The 27,636-nt window shown below is 37.8% G+C and overlaps 1 protein-coding gene across 18 annotated transcripts in view; it reads left to right on the top strand.

Moving 5' to 3' along the window:
- CHN1 (chimerin 1) overlaps positions 1 to 27,636 on the top strand; it is a 225,779-nt gene that overhangs the window by 64,296 nt on the left and 133,847 nt on the right. For all 18 annotated transcript variants that reach the window (XR_010410189.1, XR_010410190.1, XM_064586703.1 and 15 more), the window contains 2 exons: positions 13,026 to 13,064; positions 15,618 to 15,673. Coding sequence is in view for 15 of the 18 variants with exons in the window: in XM_064586703.1 (XP_064442773.1) it covers positions 13,026 to 13,064; positions 15,618 to 15,673 (95 nt within the window). In the remaining 3 variants the exon portion in view is untranslated. Of the gene's footprint in view, positions 1 to 13,025; positions 13,065 to 15,617; positions 15,674 to 27,636 lie in introns of those variants that run through there.

Genomic DNA, 27,636 nt, shown 5'->3' with positions numbered 1-27,636 from the left:
TTTTTTTCCCCAAGATAACATCATACTGTAGATATGTGTTATGCACACTTCCCATTTTATCACACAGAATATTAAAAAGACACATACTGGGGCACCTGGGTGGCTCAGTCAGTTGATCATCTGCCTTCAGCTCGGGTCATGATCCCGGGGTCCTGGGATCGAGTCCCGCATTGGGCTCCCTGCTCCGCGGGGAGTCTGCTTCTCCCTCTCCCTCTGCCCTTCCCCCTGCTCATGCTGTCTCCCTCTCTATCTCAAATAAATAAAATCTTAAAAAAAAAAAGTCACACTCAAGGGTCAAGATTTAATAAAATTAATGGTTTTTAAAATGCTTCATCAAGGACATTTTTAAATGAAACCGAATTTGTTTTTAAGCCATGAGCGTGTGTGGCAGTGAAGAATACAGTGACAACTAATACAGTTTGGTGCCCTTGTATGGTTTTGTGCTGAAGCCCAGCGGTTTTACCCACCACAGCTTTTGCACTGATGGTGAGAAAAGCAAATAACTTCTTAATATAATTATGAAAATAGTTTTGATTTTGTGCATCCCCCACAGGGGTCCACAGACCACACTGAGAATTGCTGTTCCAGGCAGTGTGAAAAACAGACAAGAATCTTTGCCCTCATGAAGCTTTCATCTAACGGGAAGAGACGAACAAAAACCAACATAATTTGGTAAAATGTTCGTATTTTAGATGGTGATAGGTACTAACGAGAAAAACTATGACAACTAATGAAAACAGAAGAATATGGACTGCCAGGGGATTTTAAACATTTTAGATAGGGTGACAGAGGAGACCTCATTTAGAAGATGACTTTTGAGTAAAGAACTGAAACAGGTGAAGGAGCAAGTCAGGAGAGATACCTGCAGGGAGAACATGCCAGTCTGAGGGAGCAGCTAGCTGGAAGTGTTTCTTGTATGTTTGATAAATGGCAAAGAAACCAGAGACTGGAGAGGAGTGGGGGAGGGGAGAGAAGTAGGAGGTGAACCCCGCAAGGTAAGGACAAGTCCTCTAGGATCTTGGGGGTCATTGCTTCTGAATCACGGGCATGCACATCAGCCAGGGGGCTTGTGACAATGCAGTTTCTGATTCATAGCAGGGAATCAGGTCCTGCAGTTCTGCATTTCTAAGAAATTACCAGCTGATGTCAATGTTGTAGTTCTCTTTGTAGCAATCTTGTTTGCAGTTGTAAAGAGTTCGGCTTTAGTCTGACCCAAGAAGCCATTGGAGAGAATCTAGCAGAGCAGTGTCATGTTCCAGCTTGTGCTTTCACATGGTCAGCTATAAATATTAATAACAGTAGTGGATTTGGAATGCCTTATCCAAAACCTCTGGTTACAGATGTGCGTTAGAATGTAGAATTTTTCAGATTTTAGAAAGGTAATACATTTCCTATATATATAATCTGTTTTATAACACCCCAGCATTGTCTGAGATTGCAATCTGTAATCACACATTGATAGTTCTACAATGAAACGAATGAACAGTCACACTCAAGGGAGTAAGTAAGGACTGTAAATGTTCTTATAGCCATTTAGGTGAGGCTCTTTTTTTTTTTTTGGCCATCAAATGAGTTATAAGGAATTATGAAAATACTTTTAGTTTCAGGTCAGACCAGTGTGTGTTGCCAAATGAGTTATAAAAATACTTCTACTTTTCAAAGCATTTGGATTTTAGGATTGAGAAAAGGTGGGCCTTTGTTGCTATTATACTTTCAGGTAGTTGCTTTTCCTATCCCCACACTGCAGGAAATTTTAAGACAAATAAGTCCATTACATGTTCATTTTAGGCCTCTTTGGATGCAGCTGTCCACAAGAGAGCTTTCATACCCCGGGTCCTGCTCTCAAAAGAAGAAAAATAGGTGCCTGTCAATTTGGAACACAAGTTCTCATTTCCAAAGAGTTTTTTACATCCTGGCAGCCTTTACTGTTATGTGTGCAGTCAAAGCACATTTAATTAAAACATGCTGAGCATTTTATTATACCTTGGGACAGTTAGCATGTGCTTAGAATGATCCAGCTCTGCTCATTTGTGCTTAACACAGTATTACTTCCATATCTCACTCTACTTTCTTTCCCACAGCTTTGAGCTGCCTTATTCCATATTTGGCTCCACATCTTGTAATCTAAAGCAACCTTCTCTGTGTTCTTCACAATCCACTTTTTTTAAGTGACTGTTTTTCCCAGAGAAGTCCAGTTTAAAAGAAGTGCATTAGGAAATTATCAGTGATAAGATGAGACATGTTGTGATCTTTTCCCATCTCAGTTATCTGTGATGTTAAGGTATTAATAATGGAAGCATTATCTCTCTTTTCCCCATAGATTTCATTTAAGGTTTAGTATATACGTTATTCTGAGTACCTGTCCTCTCGATAAAGCTTGGAAACATTGATGTAAAGCGAGACTTTGAAAAGTTGCTGTTTTAATGCTTGCTGGCAAAATGACATGTTGACTGTCATCATTGGAGGATCCTAACTGTTATAGGAATCTGTGTTAAAAAAATAATGCACATTTTAATAAACACATTCTGGTGCAACTCCTAAGCCTGAGAATATGGCGATAGATTCTTTTTGCTACAAAACAGTGTTGGTTTATGGAAAATGTGTGGGTTAGGAATAATTGTCTCAAAGGATGAATAACAACAAAGGGAAAAGTACTGTTTACAAGTTTTCTTGTAAGACAAGAACAAGGAGGATATAGAGTGGACTCTTAGACATTGCGGGGGCAGGGGTGCCCACCTCCCCACACAGGTGATAATCCAAGTGTAACTTTTGACTCCCCCAAAACTTAACTACAAAGCCTTACTAATAACATAGTCGACTAACAAATATTTTGCATGTTAAATGCATTATATATTCTTTTTTTTTTTTTTAATGTTGGAGCATTTTATTTATTTGACAGAGAGAGAGACAGCGAGAGAGGGAACACAAGCGGGGCGGGGGAGAAGCAGGCTTCCCGCGGAGCAGGGAGCCCAATGCGGGGCTCGATCCCAGGACCCTGGGACCATGACCTGAGCTGAAGGCACATGCTTAACAACTGAGCCACCCAGGCGCCCCTATATATTGTATTCTTACAAGAAAGTCAGCTAGAGAAAATGAAATGCTATTGAGAAAATCATAAGGAAGAGAAAATACATTTACAGTACTCTACTGTATTTATCCAAAGAAAATCCACAAATACATGGACCTGTGCTGCTCAAGGGTCAACTGTATACTGTTTCTACTGAAGGAAATGAGGGCATTTGAGACAAGAGAGTTATGGTGCTTAGATGACTATCTAGGAAGCTCCCCACTAAAAGCAGAGTTTTAGTTGGTGGTTTTCCAGAACTTATATTTATAAAAAGCAAAAATCTTGCCAAGAGTTTTCATGTGATTACATTTTTAACATCTGTAACTTCAAGTGCTCTGGATGGTTAAAAGTCTAAGTTGTTGGATTTGGACAAGTGTTAATCAGGTATATTCTTCTTGTGTGTGTGGTGAAATGTCTATACCACATGGTAGGATGAATTACAAGGACTTCATAAAGAATTAACTCATTGCAGTCTGATTTTAGAAGTGTGAGCTATAGAAAAATCAAGTAGGAGGATATACTTTTTTTTGCTATTGTTGAGTTTTGTGTATTCTGGTTTTTTGTGGGAGAGGGTTTTAGGAAATGTGTCATGTTATTAGAACTGAATTTTTTTTACCTACCTAATATATATATAATCCAAATGAAAGCCATCTGAGAATGTTTAGATGTTATTGGGAGGCTTGGCAGGAGTTAAATCTCCTCTTGAAGTTCTCTGTTGGAAACCTTGTGGTTAAGTGGGCCTATCTGAGGACTTTCTGTTAATGTGCCAACATGCTAGGATAAACAGTATCAGAAATGATCAGATTTTTAAAGAGAACCTCAGAGAGATAGGACTTGCCATCTAGAAGAAGAAATAGTAGGTTGGAAAAATGACAACCCTTACCTTTGAATTGAGTTGAATGACCCAGTTCCTGTGTATAGCTTTTTGTTTCCTAGCGTATAGTTTGAGTCAGCAGAAAGACTTTGTGTAGTCTGTTTGTTAGGTCTGCCAAATTGGTTAGAGGAAACATTGCTTAGGTCTTTAATAAAAAGCCAAATTTGAGTTTTAAAAAGGAGAGGTTTCCAAGTTTGGTTCACATTTCATTCAGGAGGCTTTGTTGGCCTAATCTACAGGTCCATGGTGAAGAGATGAACACTGCATTGACAAAATGTTTGTTTTTGGAGATCTTTGGTGAAGCTGCATGTGAGCACTGTCATTGTAGTCAGAAATTTTCTCCCATGCATTAGTGGTTCTGGGTCATTATTCTCTGAAGAATTAAAAACAATTATCTTTGGTTTTAAAAATAGTTTATTTCTGTGAGAATTGTATCATGACACATCAGTTTTCAACTTGGAACAGTTTTAAATGACTTTGTTTCTCCTAAGGGTGAATTTAACTGACCTGATTTGGCCATGACTTTGCAGAGTGAATTTTAACTATCTTAGTTGAAATGCTTACTTCCCACGTTTGGAAGCATTTTCTAGGAAAGAAATTTAGTCAGGATATGAGATACCTAGACACATAGTGAAGCACTTTTTTATTTGTTTCCTCATTCGTTTAAAATTGTATATGTTACTATGAGCCTTTTAATTTTTACTCTGAATTTTTGTATTCCAAGAAATATATTTCTTTTATTTATTTTTATTTTTCTCCCTCCCCCAAAATATATTTCGTTTAGAGTAAGAAGTTTCATTGTTTTCTTTTGTGACTCTCTCAAATACTAACAATAGAATTATTTGTTATTTATTGTGAATTTTATGCCCTTGTTCTTTTAAAAAGATCACTTTATAGTAAAATAGAGTTTTGTGATCACAAGCATCTCATTATTTTAGTATGCCAAAATTTGCTACAGAAACAGAATAGCAACATGTCATTAATGCCTTTCATTTTCTGATTAAAGCAGGACAGGGAATTTCTTGCCAGTTGGTTGAAAGGTGAGTCTTCATTTGAAGGGAAGAAAAGCTCTTTTTTCTTGTCAATAAATGTCATTATTTTTACAGAAATCAAAATTGTTAATTTTCAAACCAAAGGCAATCTGAAACAAATGTGCTTTAAAACATTAATCACAGTTTTTGAGGGTTCCTGCCTCATTAGTCTAAACCTCATTTAAAATGCAACATAGTCCTTTTTGAGAAAAATCCATCATATTGTTAAAAAGTTACAAAAGCCTTTTTGGTCTGAGCCTAAAACAATAAACAGCTTAAATTTAACATTCTAGTCTGTTCTACAATGAACTCTATTTTTTAAAATAAAAAGCTAAGCAGATTTAAACTTAACCACAAGAATGTTGTTCTAAACCCAAGAATTCATATAACTATATAATAATACACAACCTATGTGATAAAAAGAATGAAATAATTTTTTTTTGTTTTTCTCTAAAGTCTGTCATTTTCAACAACATTCATACATATATTGGATGCAAATAGGATCCAACCGGAGAGAGCATAAAGATTTACTCAATCACACAATGTTTTAGGTTTAATATAAAAATGCAGAATACTAGGGTATTTATAAATAAATTTAATCTTGTCAATCAATAAATGAACATTTGGAGTACCTCCCAAATAGCCCTAATATTATAAGTTATAATATATCCTATCAAAGATATTATCCTAAGTATATTTTACTAAGATTTTGAAATCATTGCTTAAAGATACAGATGAGCATTTTGAAATTTTTAATATTAAAGGAAAAAAATGAATATCCTGAAAATATTAATATTTAGAGAAAAAGGCAGCACAGAAGAAAATTATAGGCAAAAGCAATTTTAACACTAGAACTTGTTTAAAATCTGAATCTTTGAGTTTCGAAAGTGAGAAAAAATTGGAATAATTTTTCATAGACATGATAAAATATGTAAAAGTAAGATCTCCTTGACTCACAACTCTAGCAATTAACCAAAAGTAAAAGAAAATTTCATTATGAAACTGTTCTCTTTTCCTTAATGAATGCCTGCCATTCAGAAGATTCAGTTAGAACAGGCAGAAGAGGTAAATGAAGACCTGCATAGAGATTCTGAGGGGAATTCAAAGACTGTTTAGGAGGATGGTACCTTATGATGTCTAAAGTTGCCACAAAACTTGTATCTGATTTCCAGGCCCCTCAGACTGGGAATATGATTTCTCAGGTGGTATATTCATTTCAAGAGCCCACTCAAAAAATTAGCCCGTGGGGTTTGTTATATGGGACTTTTCTCTATCTGAATCAGTTTCCCCATTTTCTGTTCTTACAGATAGTTAACTTATACTTTTTGTTTTTAATAGTTTTTTCCTTCCTTACAAATGTAATATATTCGGAGCTTCTGGGTGGCTCAGTCAGTTAAGCGTCTGTCTTCGGCTCAGGTCATGATCCCAGGGTCCTGGGATCAAGCCCCGCATTGGGCTCCTTGCTCAGCAGAGAGCCTGCTTCTCCCTCTCCCACTCCCCCTGCTTGTGTTCCCTCTCTTGCTGTGTCTCTCTCTGTCAAATAAATAAATAAAATCTTTAGAAAAACCCAAAAACAAATGTAATATATTCACTGTATATTTTTTTTAAAAAACCACATAGACGTATAAGACAAGTAAAGTCACCATCTAGAGAAGCCTCGCTCCTCCTGGTTCTGGGAAAAAATATTGCCCAGAGGCCTAGGGGATCCATTGTATGTATTAAGTTAACATCTCTCCTGTGCTTTTAGAGAGACACCTGTCCATGGGAGAACTGAGAAAATAGTCACTCAACAACATTTTCTGTGCTCTGTGGGTCGGATGAGGAACCTGGGTGAGAAAGGCTGATCTAGAGATCACGACTGTTACTTAAATGAGTGTATGCTATTCTAGATCTTTCATATTCTCTCTCATTGGCCCTCTGCCCCCAAATATACACACACATACATCTTTTCTTTCATTTCTTAAAAGTGCAATCAGGGATGCCTGGGTGGCTCAGTTGTTAAGTGTCTGCCTTGGGCTCAGGTCATGATCCCAGGGTCCTGGGATTGAGCCCCGCATCAGTCTCCCTGCTCAGCGGGGAGCCTGCTTCTCCCTCTCCCACTCCCCCTGCTTTGTGTTCTCTCTCTTGCTGTCTCTCTCTGGCAAATAAATAAAATCTTTAAAAAAAAAAAAAGTGCGATCAGACTGTACATACTAATCAACTTGGGCTTCATTTTCCATACAGTTCACTGGTCTCTTTTTTTCCTTTGTTTTCCTGCGTTTATTTGTTTAGAATTTGCTTACAGTCACAGAGGAGAATGTCTCCAACAGAACCTGTCTTTTTACTTTCCCACTTGCTTAGACACCGTGTAGTCTGTCTTCAGACCTCGCCCACCACCTGTGACTTCTGAGCTCATTACTCCCCACCTCCTCTGAGTCTTTGCGCCATCTGTTTTACTGGCTCGCTCTTCTACCTTTGGCCTTCCTGCTGCTTGGCTCCTTTTCTCTAACTCGTGAGAATTGGTCTGGGCCTGACTACAGTACTCTTCTCTCTGTAGACATCAGAGTATTTAGTGGGAGGTAAGTAGCAAGCAGAAGAAAACACATTTCGTTACTTATAGATGCCTCCTGGACAGCTCAGCCTAGGATCCCTCCAGTACCTGAGTCTCAAGCTTTCCTCCACATGTCTTTTATTTCAACCAGTCTACATTATTTACAGTTCCTCAAACACTTCCTGAACTTTCTTGTTTCTGTGCCTTACTCACTGTGTTCCTCTGTTCAGGATGCTGTTCTCCCTCTTACTTCCAGTCTCCCTCCCGTAACCCCTTGACTTTAAAAATCATCTGTCTTTCAAAGCCCTCATCAGAAGATACCACCTCTGTTTTTTCTTTTTTGGCACTCTGGCTAAAAGTGATTCCTTCTTGGGGTGCCTAGGTGGCTCAGTTAAGAGTCTGCCTTTGGCTCGGGTCATGATCCCAGGGTGCTGGGATTGAGCCCCGCATCGGGCTCCCTGCTCGGCGGGAAGCCTGCTTCTCCCTCTCCCACTCCCCCTGCTTGTGGTCCCTCTCTCGCGGTCTCTCTCTCTCTCTGTCAAATAAATAAAATCTTCAAAAAAAAATAAAAGTTATTCTCAAAGTGTGGTTGGGGAACCTCTGGGGTCCCCAAGTTTTTTCTGAGTTTCTGAAAGTCAAAACAGATTAATAAGAAGACAACATTATGTGCCTTTTTCACTCTCATTCTCTCACAAGTGTCTAGTTGAATCTTCCAGAAGGTACATGGCAAGTGATATCACAATAGATTAAATACAGAGGCAGGTATGAGAATCTGTCTTCGGTTAGAGCAGACATTAAAGAGATTTGCAAAATGTAAAACTAATTTTTTGTTTTGAAAAATAAAGTTATCTTTTATAAAAGTGTTAAAATATAATTTTTATATTTAACAAATTAACAAAAATTTAACAAATTAAATAAAAATTTGTTAAAACATGAAAACAAATTGTGTCACTTTTAATTTCTAATATGGTTAATATCAGTAGATATTAAAAGCTCTTTAGAATGCAGATTTTTGAAACCAAAAATTTGAGAACCACTGGTTTAAAAGATGTAAAATATTTAAAAGAGAACAGACTTTTAACAGAGTACAAGATGAAGTCCTTTTGATGTAGTCAAGGTATCTTCATACCGAATATGTAATAATTGATCATATTGGTTTCCAGTTGTTAGGCATTTAGGTTGAATACAGTTTTTTGTCTTTTTAAAGATTTATTCATTTATTTTGAGAGAGAAAGAGAGAGTGAGCATGAGCAGGAGGGACAAAGGGAGAGAGAATCTCAAGCAGACTCTGTGCCAAGCAGCCCAATGCAGGGCTGGATCGCATGACCCTGAGATCACGACCTGAGCCGAAACCAAGAGTTTGAGGCTTAACAGACTGTGCCCTCCAGGTGCCCCCCAGGTTTTTAGTCTTAAAAGTAATATTACAGGGGCACCTGGGTGGTGCAGTCCATTAAGTGGCAACTTGTGATTTTGGCTCAAGTCATGATGTCAGGGTCATGAGATCGAGCCCCACGTCAGGCTCTGCCCTCAGTGTGGAGTCTGCTTGGGATTCTCTCTCTGCCTCTCCCTCTGCCCCTCCCTCTGCTTGCACACTCTCTCTCTCTCAAAGAATAAGTAAAATCTTAAAAGTAATATTGCAGTGATATTCTTCTATATTGCTATTTTCCAAAAATACTTAATTGTTTTACAATAAATTCCTAGAAAGAGAACAGAACTGCTGGGTCAAAAGGTATCCAGAAGGAACTGGCATGACTTGTTATATAAATTCAGGGGCCAAATTTGCTCCCCTGTTTGTTGTTGTTGTTAATCAGTGCCCCAGTTAGCAGGAAGTTCAGTGTCTTCCTCTTTAGGCAGCCTCCTCCTCTTGCTAGTTTGAGCCCCAGGAGTCTTACTCAGTCCCACAATGGTCCCATCCTCTTCCAAATGCCAGAAAGAGAGCTGCACTATAATAGTACACCATCTGTCTTCCTTATCTTTATCACTTTCTGTCAGTGTTAAAGACCAGCCCCATACTGTTTGTTCACAGTTGCTTGTCTTACTGCTGCTAGGATGCTGTTTCTGGTCAGACTTGGCCCAGGTCACAGTAGTGACCCCACTTGGAGGTCCAGATTGCACTTAGTTCATGTTCTTATACTCAGCGATTCAATGCCAGGGAGGTTGAGGACACTTCTCTCATCAGCCCCATGCTGGGTCAGAATCTGTCTTCCCTAATAAACCCATAAGACCTTTGGGTGGCCCTACATCACCAGTTTCAGTTAACCCATTTTCAAGGTCAATTTATTTCAGGAGTGTCCTTGTTTTTTCTTGCCAGTGTACTTGGTTTGGGCTATGCCTGAGCTGAAGGCAGATGCTTAATGACTGAGCCGCCCAGGCGCCCCGGAAAAGACTTTTAAAACCCAAACTTCACTCTTAAAAGTGACTAATCATTAGAATTGTTTTAATATTAAGGGAAACTTAAACTTTTCTCCCACTATTTCTTGGTTACTTGCTAAATGTTCATTTTATTTGGCCACAGAATTATGATCTGTAGCATCTTGAATAATGCTTTCTATAAAACAGTAGATATACAGGGAAGAACAAATAAGAAGAAGAGAATGCACAGCTGAAATCATTGACAATGGCCTGAGGCTAATATGGTAACATCACTGTGTTTTTAAATTCACTTTTGGTGAGGGCAGGCCATTTACTAAAGGCCTCCTAATTGCAGGGTGCTTTATGTATGACACCTAGTTTGATCCTCACAACAAACCTGTGTTGTTACTATTCCCATTTTAAATGATGTTACTCTATAGATAAAGAATAAGATTCAGAGAGGTAGTAGATTTCCTGAAGTCACACAGCTTTAAGTAAAAGTTGATGCTCCCAGGGGCGCCTGGGTGGCTCAGTTGGTTAAGCAACTGACTTCGGCTCGGGTCATGATCCTGGAGTCCCGGGATCGAGTCCCACGTCGGGCTCCCTGCTCGGCAGGAAGTCTGCCTCTCTCTCTGACCCTCCCCCCTCTCATGCTCTCTCTCTCTCTATCTCATTCTCTCTCTCAAATAAATAAAATCTTAAAAAAAAAAAAAAGGGGGCGCCTGGGTGGCTCAGTTGGTTAAGCGACTGCCTTCGGCTCAGGTCATGATCCTGGAGTCCCGGGATCGAGTCCCGCATCGGGCTCCCTGCTAGGCAGGGAGTCTGCTTCTCCCTCTGACCCTCCCCCCTCTCATGTGCTTGCTCTCTCTCATTCTCTCTCTCTCAAATAAATAAATAAAATCTTTAAAAAAAAAAAAAAAGTTGATGCTCCCTAAGAAAGCCCTATCTAGGACTAGAGACACAATTCCCCAGAGGCAGGATTTTGAGAATTAGCCTCTTTCTCACCTTCTCCAACGTCAAAGCAATCTACATAAGGCTCTCACTGCTTCCACCCTGCTTTACACAGGGTTTGTGAGGAATTAGGGCCAATTACCAAGTTAGAGGGCACAGTCCCAAAGCTTTCCTTAATTCTGACACCAACTGCAAGTTGGAGGGGGTCCCTCAAACTCCCCTCAGGCTTGATAATTCACTGGAAGGACTCATAGAACTCTCTAATCACTGTTAATACAATCATGATTTATTACAGGGAAGGGTGCAAATTGAAATCAGCCAAGGGAAGAAGCACATAAGTTAGGGTCCACGAGAAGTATAAAATGTGGAGCTTCCCTTGTCCTCTCTGTTTAAAACGGGCCCCCCACATAGTACTGAAGTGATGTCTGGGGTTGCTAAGCTCAAGAAGGCTGTGATGTATCCTATGGAGAAAGATGTATGTGTTAGATGAGCTTCCCTGGGGCATGAGTTATAAGTGTTGTTGACTGTGAGTTCAGTGTTAATGAATCATAATGTTTATTATAACTAAGGTGTCTTTAAACAGAAACACAAATAAAACAAGGTTATGTATTGATGGGCTGATGAGAATGTTGTGACCAGAGGAATACAGGAACCTAATCTTGTGTTTTCCCTTAGGAGCAATGGTTCAGTGTTCACTTGGTCAGTGTTCAAGGTGCCTCTGTAGAATATAACTACGACAAATAATGAGAGTCAACTATATTTGTTGCATTACTTCATTACCCATTTATTCATGTAATCTTTTATTTGTTCATTAAAAAACATATTTGAGCACTCCTACTGAGTGCTAAGCAATTTCTACATGACCTAGAATTTCCTTTTTGGGGGCGCCTGGGTGGCTCAGTGGTTAAACATCTGCCTTCAGCTCAGGTCATGATCCCGGGATCCTGGGATCGAGCTCCACATTGGGCTCCCTGCTCTGCGGGAAGCCTGCTTCTCCCTCTCCCACTCGCCCTGCTTGTGTTCCCTCTCTCGCTGTGTCTCTCTCTGTCAAATAAATAAATAAAATATTTTTTTTAAAAAAAAAGAAAATTTCCTTTTTGTATTCTTATGCCTATTATTAGTAGTCTTGCTGTAGTCTTCTGGCTCCAAATATTTGTGTGGTTTATAAGTGAAGTGTTAGCGTTTTAAAGGTTGAGGGGAATGATGAGTCTGTTATCATTTTTACTTAATCTGCATATGCTAAATTCAGCCTTCTCAATAAACTTTCCAGAAATTTTCTTGCCTCCTTGGAGACCAGGATTTTTTGGACCAGATTCCTTAATGGGTTTATGTGGGGTACCAGCAGAACCAGGTGATGTAGCTGGCCCCATATTCCCACACCAAGTTGCTGTGTCTGCCAGTTTAGCTACGTGGTCTTGCAGGCAGAGCTTTTGACCAGCAGAATTATTACTGAGCTGCACTTTACTGATGAACAGACCACACCGGTGCCTCTCCTTTGTCTATTTTCCCCATCTCCCTCATGTGTTTGTATTTCCATCTCTTTCCACCTCCTCTTTACACTGTCTCCTAAGTCCTCTTTCAAGCAGTGAGGGGAAATGGACTGAAGAGCAGATGTTCACCTCATGTCCTTTATGGCTCCCTGGATGCACTGTCTTCCAATGGAATGTTTCTCATTTCTTGGTTTTGATTGTCCATGACGTTTGAAGAAGTACCTTGCTTCTCTTCTCTCCTGATGTTAATAAAACCATTTACACTGGAATCCCCCAAATGTGATGGGGGAGGTACATTTCTGAGGATTAAATGTGTTATCTGGTCAATATTACTGAAAAAGAAAAATTCCAATGATTTCAGGGGTCTTTCAGTGAAATAGTTATAGAGTTACGCCCAGAGATATAAAGACTTTATTGACTATTAGTGACTGTGAGAAATGAGTGCCTGTTGTAAAAATTAACCTTGGTGTTTTTATGTGATAACCGGTTGAATAAATACAGTAACTTTCTCTGAACATCTTTGTGAAACTGTACTCCTAGAAAGTAAGGACCAAGAGCAAAAAACCTCTGAATGCCCTTTAGAGTCCAACACAATGCCTAGGACACATAGACCTCAACAAATATATATTAAATATATGATTAAATATATATTAATTTAACTTAATTATATTAAATATATGTGATTAAAATATAAATATCAGTAATGTTAATTTGGTATTTATTCTTCCAGATACAGATGAATATAGACCTCCTGTTTGGAAATCTTACTGTAAGTATACAAATAATTTTAAATTGGGTGTGTTATAGTGCTTTATAAGTGATCGAGAAATAATAAGATCATTAGATAGGAAGATTCATTTCATTTTATACACATGATTGAAAAATTAATTTGCAGCAGGATTTGGGAATAGCATAGATTTGGGAAAACAGGAGTGTTTCCATAAGGTCTGTCTCTGGTTTGCATGTCTGGAATGCATCTCATCCCTCTGAGTTTAGGTGGAATTCCATATTGAACTTGTGACCACTTGTTGACATTGGCTGATAAAAACTAATGCGAGGAGAAGCTAACTAAGAATTCAAGCAATGCAATTATTCTCAAATCCTAATTCTTTGTATGCAAAAGGATTATATAAGTGGTAAGTCAGGAGGCTATCTTGATAGAAGGAGTGGGTGAAAAGAGTGGGTTTTTGGGTGTGTTTGGTTTTTTAGGAATTGCTTTCCCGAATACAAAAGGGAGACATTTGAATTCTATATTGCTCTTTAAACTTTGTGTTAGAATAAAAATCTTTTCCAAAGAGTCTAGGTTCTTAGCCCTTTATGTCCCCTTCCTTGCTTCCTAGAGAATATTATTTTTTCAAGTAAAAGATATTTCAGATTTTTAAAAAGTGGAAATAGGATTAATATAATCAGAGTAGCTTTAAGAGGCAATCCATGAATGCACTACTGCAGACACAGTACTGGAGGTTTTTGTTTATCTCTGGACTCGGATGAGCAACCTAAGAAACCTGTAGTTTTTTGGTTTTTTTGTTTTTTAAGATTTTATTTATTTATTTGAGACAGAGAGAATGAGAGAGAGCACATGAGAGAGGGGAGGGTCAGAGGGAGAAACAGGCTCCCTGCCGAGCAGGGAGCCTGATGCGGGACTCGATCCCGGGACTCCAGGATCATGACCTGAGCCGAAGGCACTCGCCCAACCAACTGAGCCACCCAGGCGCCCGAAACCTGTAGTTTAAATACACATTTTTAACATCTTTGTAAATGTTGAGTTATCCTAGATTTGTTATTTGTAAGTTGCTGCCATTTGCTGACTGAAGGAGCAGCAATTCCGATTCTTGGCTTTATGTTCCCAGAACAACAGATAGTTTTATTTTAATAGGTTGCTACTTTGGGCTAATTATAGTAAGCAAAATATGAACAGTCTCTAAAAATATTGCCATAGAGGCTTTTTCCCCCATCCCTGCTGGTGTCTTTTTATTTCTGGGGAGTATAGTTCAAAGAGTGTACAAAAATGACTAATGTTCTTTACTTCTTAAAGATTTTATCTCATAATCTCATTGGCTAGAAGTCTATTTAAAATTCTTGTCTGCATTTTCTGGTTTTCAGTTTACCTTTGTTCCCTTTGCTCTGACTTGTACCTTGCACATTTCTTTGTGTAAGAGCATCTGTGAAGCCTCACATTGTTATTAAATCGTGGTGGTAATTTGTTTCCCCTTGAAGAATGTTGAGCACTAAATGTATAGGTGATTTGTATTTTCTGTATCTCTACATGTCTTACAGTAGCTATCATGTTCTTAAAAATGACATTTTTTGTGTGTGACAATTCTGCTACTGAATTTTATAGTTTCTTTTAGTAACCTCAGTGCCTGAGCTCTACCCAACATAATTCTAAAAACTTAAAAATACGAACCAATAGGAAAATAGAACTAGCAAGATGTCTAAGTTGAGGACTCTTTTTACATAAATATCGTTTTATTGTCTTTTTTAAAAAGATTTTATTTATTTATTTAGAGAGCATGAGCAGGGGGAGGGGTAGAAGGAGAGAGAATCCTCCAGCAGACTCCCCACTGAGCTCAGAGCCCTATGCGGGGCTGGATCTCACAGCCATGAGATCGTGACCTGAGTAGAAATCAAGAGTCGGACACTTAACTGATTGTGCCACCCAGGCGCCTCTAGTTTTGTTGCTTTTTGATAGGAATTGCTTGACTGCACCAGGGCCCTAACCTGTAATGAATGAGGCAAGCGAGCCAAGTGCCAATGGAGGGCAAGTAGAGCATGGATGCCCCTGTTTGCAGGGAGGGCTCATAATTAGCTCCCCTTTATTGAGCGCTTGCTCTGATGTTGTCTTATTTTTCAGAAGTGGAATTCTCTTTTACCTTTGTTGTTGCTGTTAAATCTCTTTTTTTAAATGTTAAAAACAAATTTAAATTTAGAAAACAGCAAACCAAACATGTGAGCCAATTTTGACCTCAAGATACCTATTTGTGATATCTGAACTTGATTAACAATGTTTTGTTACTGTCTCCAGGTACTGAGAAATTCATTAATAACTATATAAGCATTGATACTGCTAAGGCGATTGAAAAATGTTAAGTACTTTAATCATATATCTTCTCATCTTGAATTTAGCAATTAATTTTTGATGAATCACTTAATGATTGTGCAATTTAAATTTCAGCTGAGTTCCAGTTTAAATTACCAAGAATATTAGGAAAAAACCTGAATGTTTGTCAATAGGAGACTAACTGAATAAACTATAACACTTAAAAGAGTAAGGACAATTTCTGTGAGCTCATATGGAATGATTTACTTTCTGTCTTTACAGTGTATCAGTTGCAACAGGAAGCCCCTCATCCTCGAAGAATTACCTGTACTAATGAGGTGGGTGTGATGAAACTGTTATAACAAAATGTCTCTCAGTCATCTGTTTCCTGAACTTTGACCTTACTCAGTAGCATGTTATTTGTGGGGTTAGCTAGTTATGTTAGTTAGCATCAAGAAATTGTACTTGAATGCATTTTCTTAACATTCTTCTCAATTAAAATAACTGCCACTTTTTGATAAACTATTCAGAACACAGTATAGAATGTGACAGTATAGTTTTAAGTGCTATTTAGTATTCTCAGTTAAGTCATCTATTCTTCTTCCAATTTTTATTTTTTATTCTTTTTGAAACAAAGTTTGAAGGCATTATTGAAGTAACTTTTCCATTAAGAAAAGATTTAAGTTGTGGTTTTAAAAATGAGCAGAAGACATGAACAGTTCACCAAAAAAGATATGACTTATAAAATATATGAAATGATGTTCAACTTCATGAACAATAAGAGAAATGCAAATTAAAATACACGGAGAGAGACCATTGTCACCTTTTCAAATTGGCAAAAGTCCAAAAGATTAGAATATGCTTAGCTGGTAAGTCTGTGAAGAAACAAACACGTTCTGGTATGGCTGATGGGAATGTAAGGTGCTACAATCTTATGAGAGTTTTGTAAGACCTAACAAAACTCTGCCCGCATTTACCTCCCAGTCCAAGTTCTAGTGATTTACCCTGATGAATTACCTGTACAAATAGGGAATTACCTATGCCCAAAGTTGTTTATTATAGGATTATTTGTAACAGCACAATATTAGAAAAAGCCTAAGTGTCTGTCCATAGGAGACTGATTGAATAAACTGGGATATTAAAAAGAATAAGGAAGATTTCTATGAGTTGATCTGGAATGATTTCCAGATAGAAAATATATATAGAGACATTGAAAATACAATAATTTCGGTTAGACCCACTGCAATAAAGAGAGTCAAATGAGTTTCTTTGCTTTCTAGTGCATATAAAAGTGATGTTCACACTATACTGTAGTCTATTAAGCATGCAATAGCATTATGTCTAAAAACACAATGTACACACCTTAATTTAAAAATACTTTATTGCTACAAATGCTGTCATCGGAGCTTTCAGTGAATTGTAATCTCTTTGCTGGTGGAGGTCCATGCCTCAGTGCTGATGGCTGCGATTGATCAGGGCTGTGATTGCTGAAGGTGGGGGTAGCTGTAGCAATGTTTTAAAATAAGACAACAATGAAATTTGCCACATTGATGGACTCTTCCTTTCATGAACACTTTCTTGGTAGCATGTGATGCTGTTCGATAGCATTTTCCCTACAGCAGAACTTCTTTCAAAATTAGAGTCCGTGAAACCCTGCTGCCTCTTTGTCAACTAAGTTTATGGAATACTCTAAATCCTTTGTTGTCATTTCCAGAGTCTTCCCAGCATCTTGATCAGGAGTAGATTCCATCTCAAGAAATCACTTTCTTTGCTCATGCGTGAAGAGCGGCTCCTCATTTGTTCAAGTTTTATCATGAGATTGCAGCAGTTTAGTCACATCTCTGGGCTCCACTTCTGGTTCTCTTCTGTTTCCACCACATCTGTAGTTGCTTTCTCCACTGAAGTCTTGAACCCCTCAAAGCCATCCGTGAGGGTTGGAATCAACTTCTTCCAAACTCCTATATTTAATGTTGATATTTTGACCTCTTATGAACCATGAATGTTTTTAATGACATCTAGAATGGTGAATCCTTTCCTCAAGGTTTTCAGCAATAGCCTTACGAGATGTATTTCTTAAACAATAAGACTTGAAAGTCAAAATTATTCCTTGATTCATGGGCTATAGAATGGATGTTGAGTTAGCAGGCATGAAAACATCATCAATCTCGTACATCTCCATCAGAGCTCTTGGGTGACCCAAAGTGTGTTGTCACTGAGCAGTAATATTTCGAAAGGAATCTTTTTTTCAGGGCAGTAGGTCTCAACAGTGGGCTTAAAATATTCCATAATGCGAGTTGTAAACAGATGTGCTGTCATCCAGACTTTATGGTTCCATTTATGGAGCACAGGCAGAGTAGATTGAGCGTAATTCTTAAGGACCCTAAGATTTTCAGAATGATCAAGGAGCCTTGCTTCAACTTAAAGTTACCAGCTGCATTAGTCCTTAACAAGAGTCAGCGTGTTTTTTGAAGCTTTGAAACCAGGCATTGACTTCTGTCTAGCTATGAAAGTCCTAGATGGCATCGTCTTTTAATACAAGGCTGTTTCATCTACAATGAACATCTGTTGTTTTGGGTAGCCACTTTCATGAATGATCCTAGCTGAATTATCTGGAGAACTTGCTGCAGCTTCTACAACAGCACTTGCTGCTTCCCCTTGCACTTTTATGCTGTGAAGATGACTTCTTGCCTTAAACCTCATGAACCAGCTCTGCCAGCTTCCAACTTGTCTTCTGCAGCTTCCACACCTCTGTCAGCCTTCTTAGAATTGAGGAGAATTAGGGCGTTAGTTTAGATTAGGTTTTAGCTTCAGGGAATGTTGTAGCTGGTTTGATCTTCTATCCAGACCACTAAAACTTTCTCCATTATCAGCAATAAGGTTGTTTTGCTTTCTTATCATTCATGTGTTCACTGGAGTAGCACTTTTTTTTTTTTTACATGATTCTAATTCTTTTTATTGTGGCAAAATATACATGGCATAAACTTTACTATTATAACCATTTTTTAATTTAAATTCAAGAAGCCAAGGTATAGTACATTATTAGTTTTTGATATAATGTTCAGTGATTGATTAGTTGAGTATATCACCCAGTGCCCATCACCCAGTTACCCCATCCCCCTACCCACCTCCCTTTCCACAACCCTCAGTTTGTTTCCTGGAGTCCAGAGTCTCATATGGTTTGTCTCCCTTCTGATTTCTTCCCATTCAGTTTTCCTTCCCCCCTACCCCTATGGTCCTTTTAATTTTTTTTCAAGAATTTTTCCTTTGCATTCACAGCTTGGCTAACTGGTACAAGAGGCCTAGCTTTTGGCCTGTCTCGGCTTTCGACGTGCCTTCCTCACTTAGCGTCATCATTTCTTGCTTTTGATTTAAAGTGAGAGATGTGTGACTCTTTCCCTTGAACACTTAGAGGCTACTGTAGGGTTATTAATTGGCCTAATTTCAGTATCATTGTGTCTCAGGGAATAGGTCTGAGGAGTAGGAGGGAGATGGGGGAATGTCCGGTTGGTGGAGAAGTCAGAATACAGAACATGTAGCAATCAAGTTTGCTATCTTATATGGGTGCAGTTTGTGCTCTCCAAAACAATTGCAGTAGTGACACCGAAGATCCCTGATGACAGGTCACCATAACAAATATAATAATAACGGCAAAGTTTGAAATACTGTGAGAATTACCAAGTTGTGACACAGAGACACAAAGTGAGCAAATGCTGTTGGAAAAATGTCAGGAAAAGCCTTGTTTGATGCAGGGTTGCCAGAAACCTTCAACTTGTAAAAAAACACAGGATCTGTGAAGCACAGTAAAGTGAAGCACAATAAAATGAGGTATGCCTGTATGGTAATTATGGTCCATTTTTAGTAATGAAGAAGGGAGAAATAAAAAAAAATAAAGCTTATCTTTGCAAAAGAGAAACATAGGAAGGATTAACCCAGAGACCAATGAAATAATTATCTGTAAGGAGTGTCGGGGTTGGGGGGCAGTGTGGGGAGGATAAGGATGGAAGTTAGACTTCCCTGAGGATATGTTTTTCTATAGTTGTGACTTTTGAACTATGCAAGTATTTCATATATTCAAACAACAAAATTAAGTAAAAAATGATAAAAAAAAGCAAACCTTAAATTTGAATACAAATAGAAACAAATGAACCTAACAAATTCATAACATACCCCAAAATTGATTTAAGTAGCTTATAAATATTTTGACTGTAAAGACTTGGGGGGAAATATTCTAAGAATCATAACCTACAAAGAGATCTTTATACTTAGCAATTTGTTGTTGTTAGTGGTGCTTGTATAGTAATTCTGAAATGATTTTGTGTGTAATGTAGGACAGAGCAAATGAGTAACTATATTGGATTTTGGGGAACCAGTGTTCTGAGGAGATACAAATATGGAGTAGGGGGGAACTGAGAAGTACAGCATGGTTTTGAATTTGAACTGGAGGTATAAATATGAACTCACAGATCTTTTAAAATTTATTTTCTATGTCAGTCCATGGAAAGGCCTTAGAAGCAATGATGCCCTAGTAAGAATGAACATACTCAGTGCCCAAAGTTTGGTTTCCAAATACTATTTCCTAAAAGGAGCCAATGCTCCTTAGAGAAATTCCTGATTCCAGAACATGGGGCAATGAGATCCTAGAACATTTTATATCAGAAAGCAAGGAGAGGGACGCCTGGGTGGCTCAGTCGGTTAAGCGTCTGCCTTCAGCTCAGGTCATGATCCCAGGGTCCTGGGATCGAGTCCCGCATCGGGCTCCCTGCTCCGCGGGGAGCCTGCTTCTCCCTCTGCCTCTGCCTCTCTCTCTCTATCTCTCATGAATAAATAAATAAAATCTTTAAAAAAAAAAAAAAAAAAGCAAGGAGAGCTCAGAAATGGATGGGGACATGTCAAAAGACCTAGCAGCCCACCTGAAAGAAGGGTTCTCACAGGCCAAATTTGGGACAATTTGATAATCAAAAAGAAAAATGATAGTAATGAATTATAACACATTGAATGAAAAGATAATGTGTTAGTTAGTCCATAATGATACTTACCAAAAACCCTACCCCAATACAAAGAGAAAGGGGAGAGGGGCAGAATGTAAAGTTGTCCTTTACAGCAGAAGGGTGGCTAAATGTGTAGAGTGATAATGATTTGTGCTGATAATTGAGTCAGGCAAGGATCAGCATTGACCATTAAAACCACTGAGTGAAAGATTGTAGGTGAAGAGGATATATACATGGTCTCAGGGTGTCACCCTACCAATTATTTATGAATTGCAAAGAGAAAGATATGTTTTCATAGTGGAGATCTGGCAGTCACACCTTTATCCATGTGATCAAATTTAGCATTACCTGTAATGGGTCAAACTGACATGTCTCCGGAAGTGATGTAATGAGGCATACACAAAACCGTCTATATGGTATTTCTGCCAAAATGCTTAACTTCTGTCTTTTTATGAAGTATGAATCAGACAGATCCAAAATGTGTACATTCTATAAGACATCTGTCCTGCAAATGTCATTTTCGTAAAAGAAATAACAGTGGTGGGACCATTCTACAATGAAGGAGACTAAATGCCACCCAGCTGCGGTACGGGTAGCTTGATATAGGGTCTTAGAAATAGAGATCCCTCTCTCTCTCTCTCTCTCTCTCTCTCTAAAGCTGCATATTTGGGGTATAAGTAGAGAAATTTGAATAAGAACTATATTAGGTAATATGGAATCAATAACTTTCTTAGCTGATATACTATTTAAAGGAATTGCTTCTCCATTGTTCAAAAAATGTTGAAATGGATCTTGTTATTGTGAAAACTGGTTAAAAAACACTGAATAGCTCTGAAAGTATAGAGTCATAAAGAGTATTAATTTATCGAATTAGTCAGGGATTTCATGAGATTATCTTTTAAATGCCATGTTGCAGTTTAAATATTTGTAGATGTCCAGTCTGCACGTATGTATGTATGGAATAAGTATGTGGTGTTTAATGGTGGCATTTTATTGCTACTGTGCCATGATCAAGGATGATGAAATAATTTTATGTGTAGTGAGAATTTTTTTTAAAATGCTGTTTAAAAAAAATTTCATTTTGTTTCATACTCTGACCAGACACACACAACCTTTTAAACTTTTAACAGAAAGTGAGATTTTGGCGGTAGTTCTGTGAAAAGTCTGAAAGTACTAGTAACACAATTATCTTTCTTTTTTCTTTTTTTTTAATAGATAAGAACTTATATTTTATTTATTTATTTTATTATTATGTTAATCACCATACATTACATCATTAGTTTTTGATGTAGTGTTCCATGGTTCATATACATAATTATCTTTCTTGAGAAATACCTATACTTTGCCTTTCTCAAAAGAATTTGAGGCCACACAAATGAAGACATAATAAAAGGAAGAAGAAAAGTTGAAAAAGATAAAAAAGAAACAGCAAATGTGTCAATTGATTGCATTGCTGATTGAGGATCAATAACATTGTGTGAAAAGGGAATCACAGTAATAAAGTACGTAATCCTTGAGGACCGGAAAGGCTAATAAGATCCAGCTTTTACCTGAACTAAATTCTTTTCAAAAAATCATGTGGCTTATTATATGAAGTACATTTATTGATGTTACGTTGACCAACTGTAGTTTCACAGCCCGTGTAAAAGTAGACTTTCGATCCTTTCTCATAGCAGCGGGTATAACATTAAGGAACAACAGTCACTGAAGCTAATTTTGAAAGGTTGCTAAACTGTTTCCAAGTATATAGGCTTCTGGTGCTCCATTTTGATACAAACATGGAATGCTAGGAGATTGGCTGGCTCTTAGAGTCCCTGAAAATAATTTCTCTTGATTTAGTTTTGTGATGCAGTTGACTGAATACTGCCATCCACTGAAAAACAAGAGTGTTGTATTCTGCACTGTTGGTTAAAGGAAGGCATAGAAGCACCGGAAAACAAAGGGTACAACTGAGATTTTATTTAAATTGTTTTCACTCTGCTTAGTTTTCTTTCAGAAGAAATTAGTAATCATGTTCTAAGGGCAAATTGGTGGGCACGGAATGCTGCTCTGTGGGCAGAAGTGTTTACCGTGGACTGGCTCTCCTATCATATTGTAACCACCTTCTCATGTTGTTCAAAACTAATAATCTATTAGCTACTCAACTTTGACAGCTTAATAAAGATTAATTATGCAGGACTAAAGTATGTACACTTAATTAGCAAATTAGTGATAACAACTTGTTTCTATATTTGACCAATCTCTATAATACTCAACAATGTCTTTCTGTTTTTACCTGGTGATAACTAAAGGGCAATTAATAAAGAGCAGGAAATGGTCTCATTTTAAAGAAATGACATCCCCATTCAATATTGCTCTAATGATTAAATTTATAAATATAGATACTGAGAGTATGTCACTAATGCTGCTCATCTACTTATTTTGAGCAATATTCAGTCTCATTAAATGCCTGTAAAACAATCAAATAACTTAGATATCTATTTGAAATGAAAGTAAAGCATTAATCAGTGAGATGGAGCTAACATAAAATACTTATTGAATAAAGAAAGTTTCAGTTTTAGTCTCGATTAAATGATAAATAGTTGGCTTGGGAGAATTAAAGGTTCTTGGGAGTGATAAGTACTAAAAATAAAACTGTACTGAGCAACCAGTTGCTGTTCAACTCAAATATTTAACTGAGGAATTGGATTTGGGACATTAAGCACTAAGTGGTCACTGTGTTTAAGGGGGAAAAGGCAACAGGATTTAATTACCACTGAAATGTGTAGAAGAAAAGAGAAAAGTTAATGCAGTCGATAAACTGATGGTTCTTTTAAACAAAGGTTATTAAGTTCTGTGGGTGCTAATTACAGTTATAAAAATGGTCCAATGACATTGTCTTGAAGGACATTTCTCTACTATAGTCAAAGGGAGAGCTGACCCTGTTTATGTGGACGTGCACATTTCCACTCCTTTTTCTTCTAACCCCATAGCATTGTATCACAGATTATAAATTCAGAGGCTGGGGAATTATGCACACCCAAAGGGAATATATATCTAGTTACCAGCCATGTCTCGTGACCTTCTCTCGTGATCTAAGCCCTTAGTTCCACTGATGAGCTCCATGTCCTGCTCTTTCTCAGCTGATTTTCTGTTCACATTCATGAGACCAAGATGTGTGGCACTTATTTTAAAACCTGAATTATTCAACTGTTAAATCATAAATTATTGATGACAGAACTCTAAAACACAATATATCTAATAGTAAGAAGTAGAATAATTTGACAGAAAATAAAATTGTAACTAATACACTTTTTCTAATTTCAGAAGATCTTACCAATTGCCATTGTGAATGTTAAAATACAGAACATTTTTCTATTAAAAGCTATTGTTAGGAGAAAATTTTGAAATTTAAATATAAATAAATCTTTTTAAAGGGAAAGGTGTCCAGGTCCACGACTAAGTACTTTAGGCATGCTTTAGAGACTAAGCAAATACGTAAAAGCTTGAAAATGACTCTTAATAATATTGTTACAGTGCAGTTTTATCTTATGGTGGAGTTAATTCTGAATTTAGCATGTGAAGTGGAAGTCTTACATAATCAGAATTACCCTGGAAATCCCTTATCACCTATAAAGTAATGGTACATATGTTTGTGTATACAACTCTGGGTCAATATAGAACTGTATAAGTATATAATTCAATGAAATATAGTTTATAATATAAAATGTATACTTACATGATTTTCAATTATGTAAAAAGTGATTTTGTTATTTTATGTCAAGTACCTGGTTGAACTCAAACAAATGCATATATGTATGGGGTGTGTGTGTGCGCGCGTGCGTGTGTGCATGTGCGTGTGTGTGTGTGTATATAGAGATGCAGACACAAGTATAAACTACGTCAGTATACAATATGTATATTTAAGTAGAGATATCAAAGAACTTCCATATCTTTAGTTGATTCATACTAATATGGTATAAATCAAATTAGTTGGGTATTTGAGCATCCTTAAACATGGAGCCTTAAAATGGATACACTGTTATTTTTTCTGGCAGCCAAATAGTGGGAATATAGTTATGATTTTTAAATGCATAAAACCAAATATCTACTCTCTGTGACATATTTTTGAAGCTAATATTTCAGGGAGCTGGAAAGCATTTTTGAGGAAGCTTCTTATTACAGCAACAACAGTTGTGTTTTTCTAGGGTAAATGGGTAAAGCAGACTGAGGCTGGACAGAATGCACCAAACTCAAGTTCAGTGCTGTTTAGTGTAATGAGAAATATAGAGAAAGTTACACATTTCATGTTGTATTCTAATTCTAGTCACAATGCCAGTTAGGTGTATATTTGATATACATTTTGCTAGCACATGTTTTAAAAAGTCTCTCTTCAAGTCTGGTCATATAAGTAGGAAATTGACTGTAACGTTTCTTTACTTACTGTCTCATCCCAGTAGATTATATTCAGCACCTGACTATGATGACTTGTATGTAATAAAGATTCTTAAATGTTCACTGATTGAATGAATGAATGAATGTTGTTGTGCAACTTATTTTGCAACATAATGCTCTTATTATATGGTTTACAAAAACATGTGTATTAATGTCTGTAGCTCTTAGGCTCCGGTCCTTTTTGTGGCATGTGTGTATTCATTGAATCAGTATTCTCTGAGGGTCTTCTGTCTGCTAAATCTTCAGAATTTGAGGCATATAAAACAAGTCCCCCCTCCTCAAGGATCTTCCTGTCTAGGTGGAGGATGTATAATCCATCATTATAGCAGATTCGGTGGCAATTCCCTCGTTATGTGTGTGCAGTTCCTAAGGGCAAGCGCAGAGTACTTGTGGGAGCATGGCAGATGCAACCCCAGAGCTAAGCAGGCATCACTAATAAAAACTTCTGTATTCTAAGTGTAGACATTTGGAGTTTATCCTGATAGCTATGGGAAATGAAAGTATTAATGTGATCAGATTTAGGCATAGAAAGCACATTCTGTCTGCAGTGTGGAAGATGGACATTTTAGAGACAAAAAGACTGGTTTAGGAGGGATTACAGTAATCCTAGTGAAAAGTGATAAAGGCATATAAACTGTTTCTGAGAATAACCAAGAGGGGCAGGAAATGGCAATACATAAAGCGGGAGAATTCACAGGACTTTGGTGAGTAGATAGTCATGGGGTCGAATGAGAGAGAGAAGTCTAGTAGATGTTGATGAACCAGTCTGCTTCCCTCTCATGATCTTCTCTAATGTCATACTTGCTTGGCAAAACCACAACCCTGTTTAAATCTACTCCTGCCTACTTTGCATGTACTCCCAAGAAACTGAATATGGCTGGAGAAAAACAAAGTGCTGAACAGGCTTCACATTAAATTTATGAACCTCAAGTTGATACTTACTGTTCCCTGGTAGGCATACTGTGCTTTCCCCTCAAACCTTTACTACCTATTCCTCCTCTCCTTCTCAGCTATAATTTATATCCTACTTTATTCCTGATTGAAGCAACTAGAAGAGAACTTCCACAAACTTTCAGTGCCACATCGACTCAACCTTTAGCATTCGGGTCCATGTATTCTGCATTCTTGCCTGTTATCATAGATCATGGCCAGCTCTCCAATACACTAGACCCTATTTCCTCTCATCTACTTAAGGACCTAATCCTAGCAGTGCCCCCTCTCCTTCATCATCAATGGTTTTTCTCTTTTTATATCAGCCCATGAATATCCTATTATTTCTCCCATCTTAAAAAATTATCTTGACCCTACTTTATCCATCTGCCCTGCCCAATTTGTAGAAAACACTTGAAAGTGCTGTCAATGCTTGCTCTTTCCAATCCTGCTCCTCCTCTTTTCTCTTAAACCCACTTAAGCCAGGCTGTTACCCACTACTACTCCATCAGAACTGCGTAGGCAAGGTCACCAATGACTTCCACCTTGCTCAGTCTCATGGTCGGTTCTTCTGCTTAGCCTCTCAGCAGCATGGGGCGCAGAGGATGACTCTCACCTTGATACGCTTTTCTCACTTCATTTCTAGGACGTTACAGTCTTTTGGTTTTTCTCCTGCCTTCACAGTCACCTTTGCTGGCTCCTCTTCTCCCTGACCTCAATGTTCAGATACTCCAGGGCTCAGTCCTTGATCTTCATTTCTTCTCTGCTTGTATTTATTCCCTGACAGTATTGCCAGTTTCAGGTTTTAATACAACTTATATTTCCAATCCAGTCCTCTTTCCCCAAATTCCAGACCATGTAGTCAATTGCTTACTCTACATCCTCCCTTGATGCCATCTCAAATATAACACATTCAAAGCAGAACTGACATTTATCTTCCTCCCAAAAACCTGCTCTTACCAAAAAAAGTGTCCACATGTCAGTTAATGGCAGTTCCTTCCAGTTGCTTAGATCAAAAACCATGCATCATCCTTGATTTTTTTTTTTTTTTTCCTCTCACCATCCCATGATTAATTCATCAGGAAATCATTTGGGGTCTGTTTTCAGAATATGTGCACAATATGTTAACAATCCTATCACTTCTTACTATTTCCTTGGCTACCATTTGGGTATTAACTGTGGGAACTGCTAGATACCCACCAAAATCCATTCTTCCTTTCTTGAGAAACCTGGCTGGACTAAATTTCTCCATCTTCATTTATATAGTTATGTCCATATGACAGTTTTCTCTTGTGGAATAGAAGTGAACTTGAATGCTGGACCCATTAAAACTTCCCATCTAAGTTCCTCCATATTATGTTCCTTTCTGCTTGGATTCAGATAAAAACAGGGACCTCAAAAAGATGGTGGCAGAGCTAAAAGATGGAAGCTGTCTAGATGTAGGACAGTTGTCTTCCTTATGTTATACAAGCAAGCAATAAACTTCTGTTATGTCTAGTTAGTATGTATTTCAATTGATTTGTCATAGTAAATTATTCTACCCCAACATACAGTAATCTCTCAGTTGTGTAATTGAAATAGTTCTTAACTGATCTTTCCCCTTGTAGTCTGTTCTCATCACAGAATGTTCCTTTTAAAATTTCAGTCAGATCTTGTCACTCTTCTACTCAGAACTGCGCATTGGCGCCCCATTTCACCCAGAGTAAAAGCCAAGTCCTTATAAGGACTTCCAAGGCTCTACATAATCTCCCCATCACTTTATTTTTCTGTGCTTATCTTCTCTCCTCCTCTCCCCCATCCTGCTTCGAGCATTCCAGCCTTCTTGTTTTTCCACATATTCTAGCTGTGTTTCTCTCTCCAAGCCCTTTCATTATCTCCTCTTCCTGGAATGTTCTTCTCTCTAATATCCAAATGGCTACTTCTTCATATCCTTCAGGTCTTCTCAAGTC

Source organism: Mirounga angustirostris, unplaced genomic scaffold (genome assembly GCF_029215605.1).
Source record: "Mirounga angustirostris isolate CCGP_5_RB_7025 unplaced genomic scaffold, mMirAng1.0.hap1 SCAF_3, whole genome shotgun sequence".
In the NCBI taxonomy this organism is placed as follows: domain Eukaryota; kingdom Metazoa; phylum Chordata; class Mammalia; order Carnivora; family Phocidae; genus Mirounga; species Mirounga angustirostris.
Note: the sequence above shows the minus strand (reverse complement) of the source record. Positions and strands in the feature narration are given on the sequence as shown.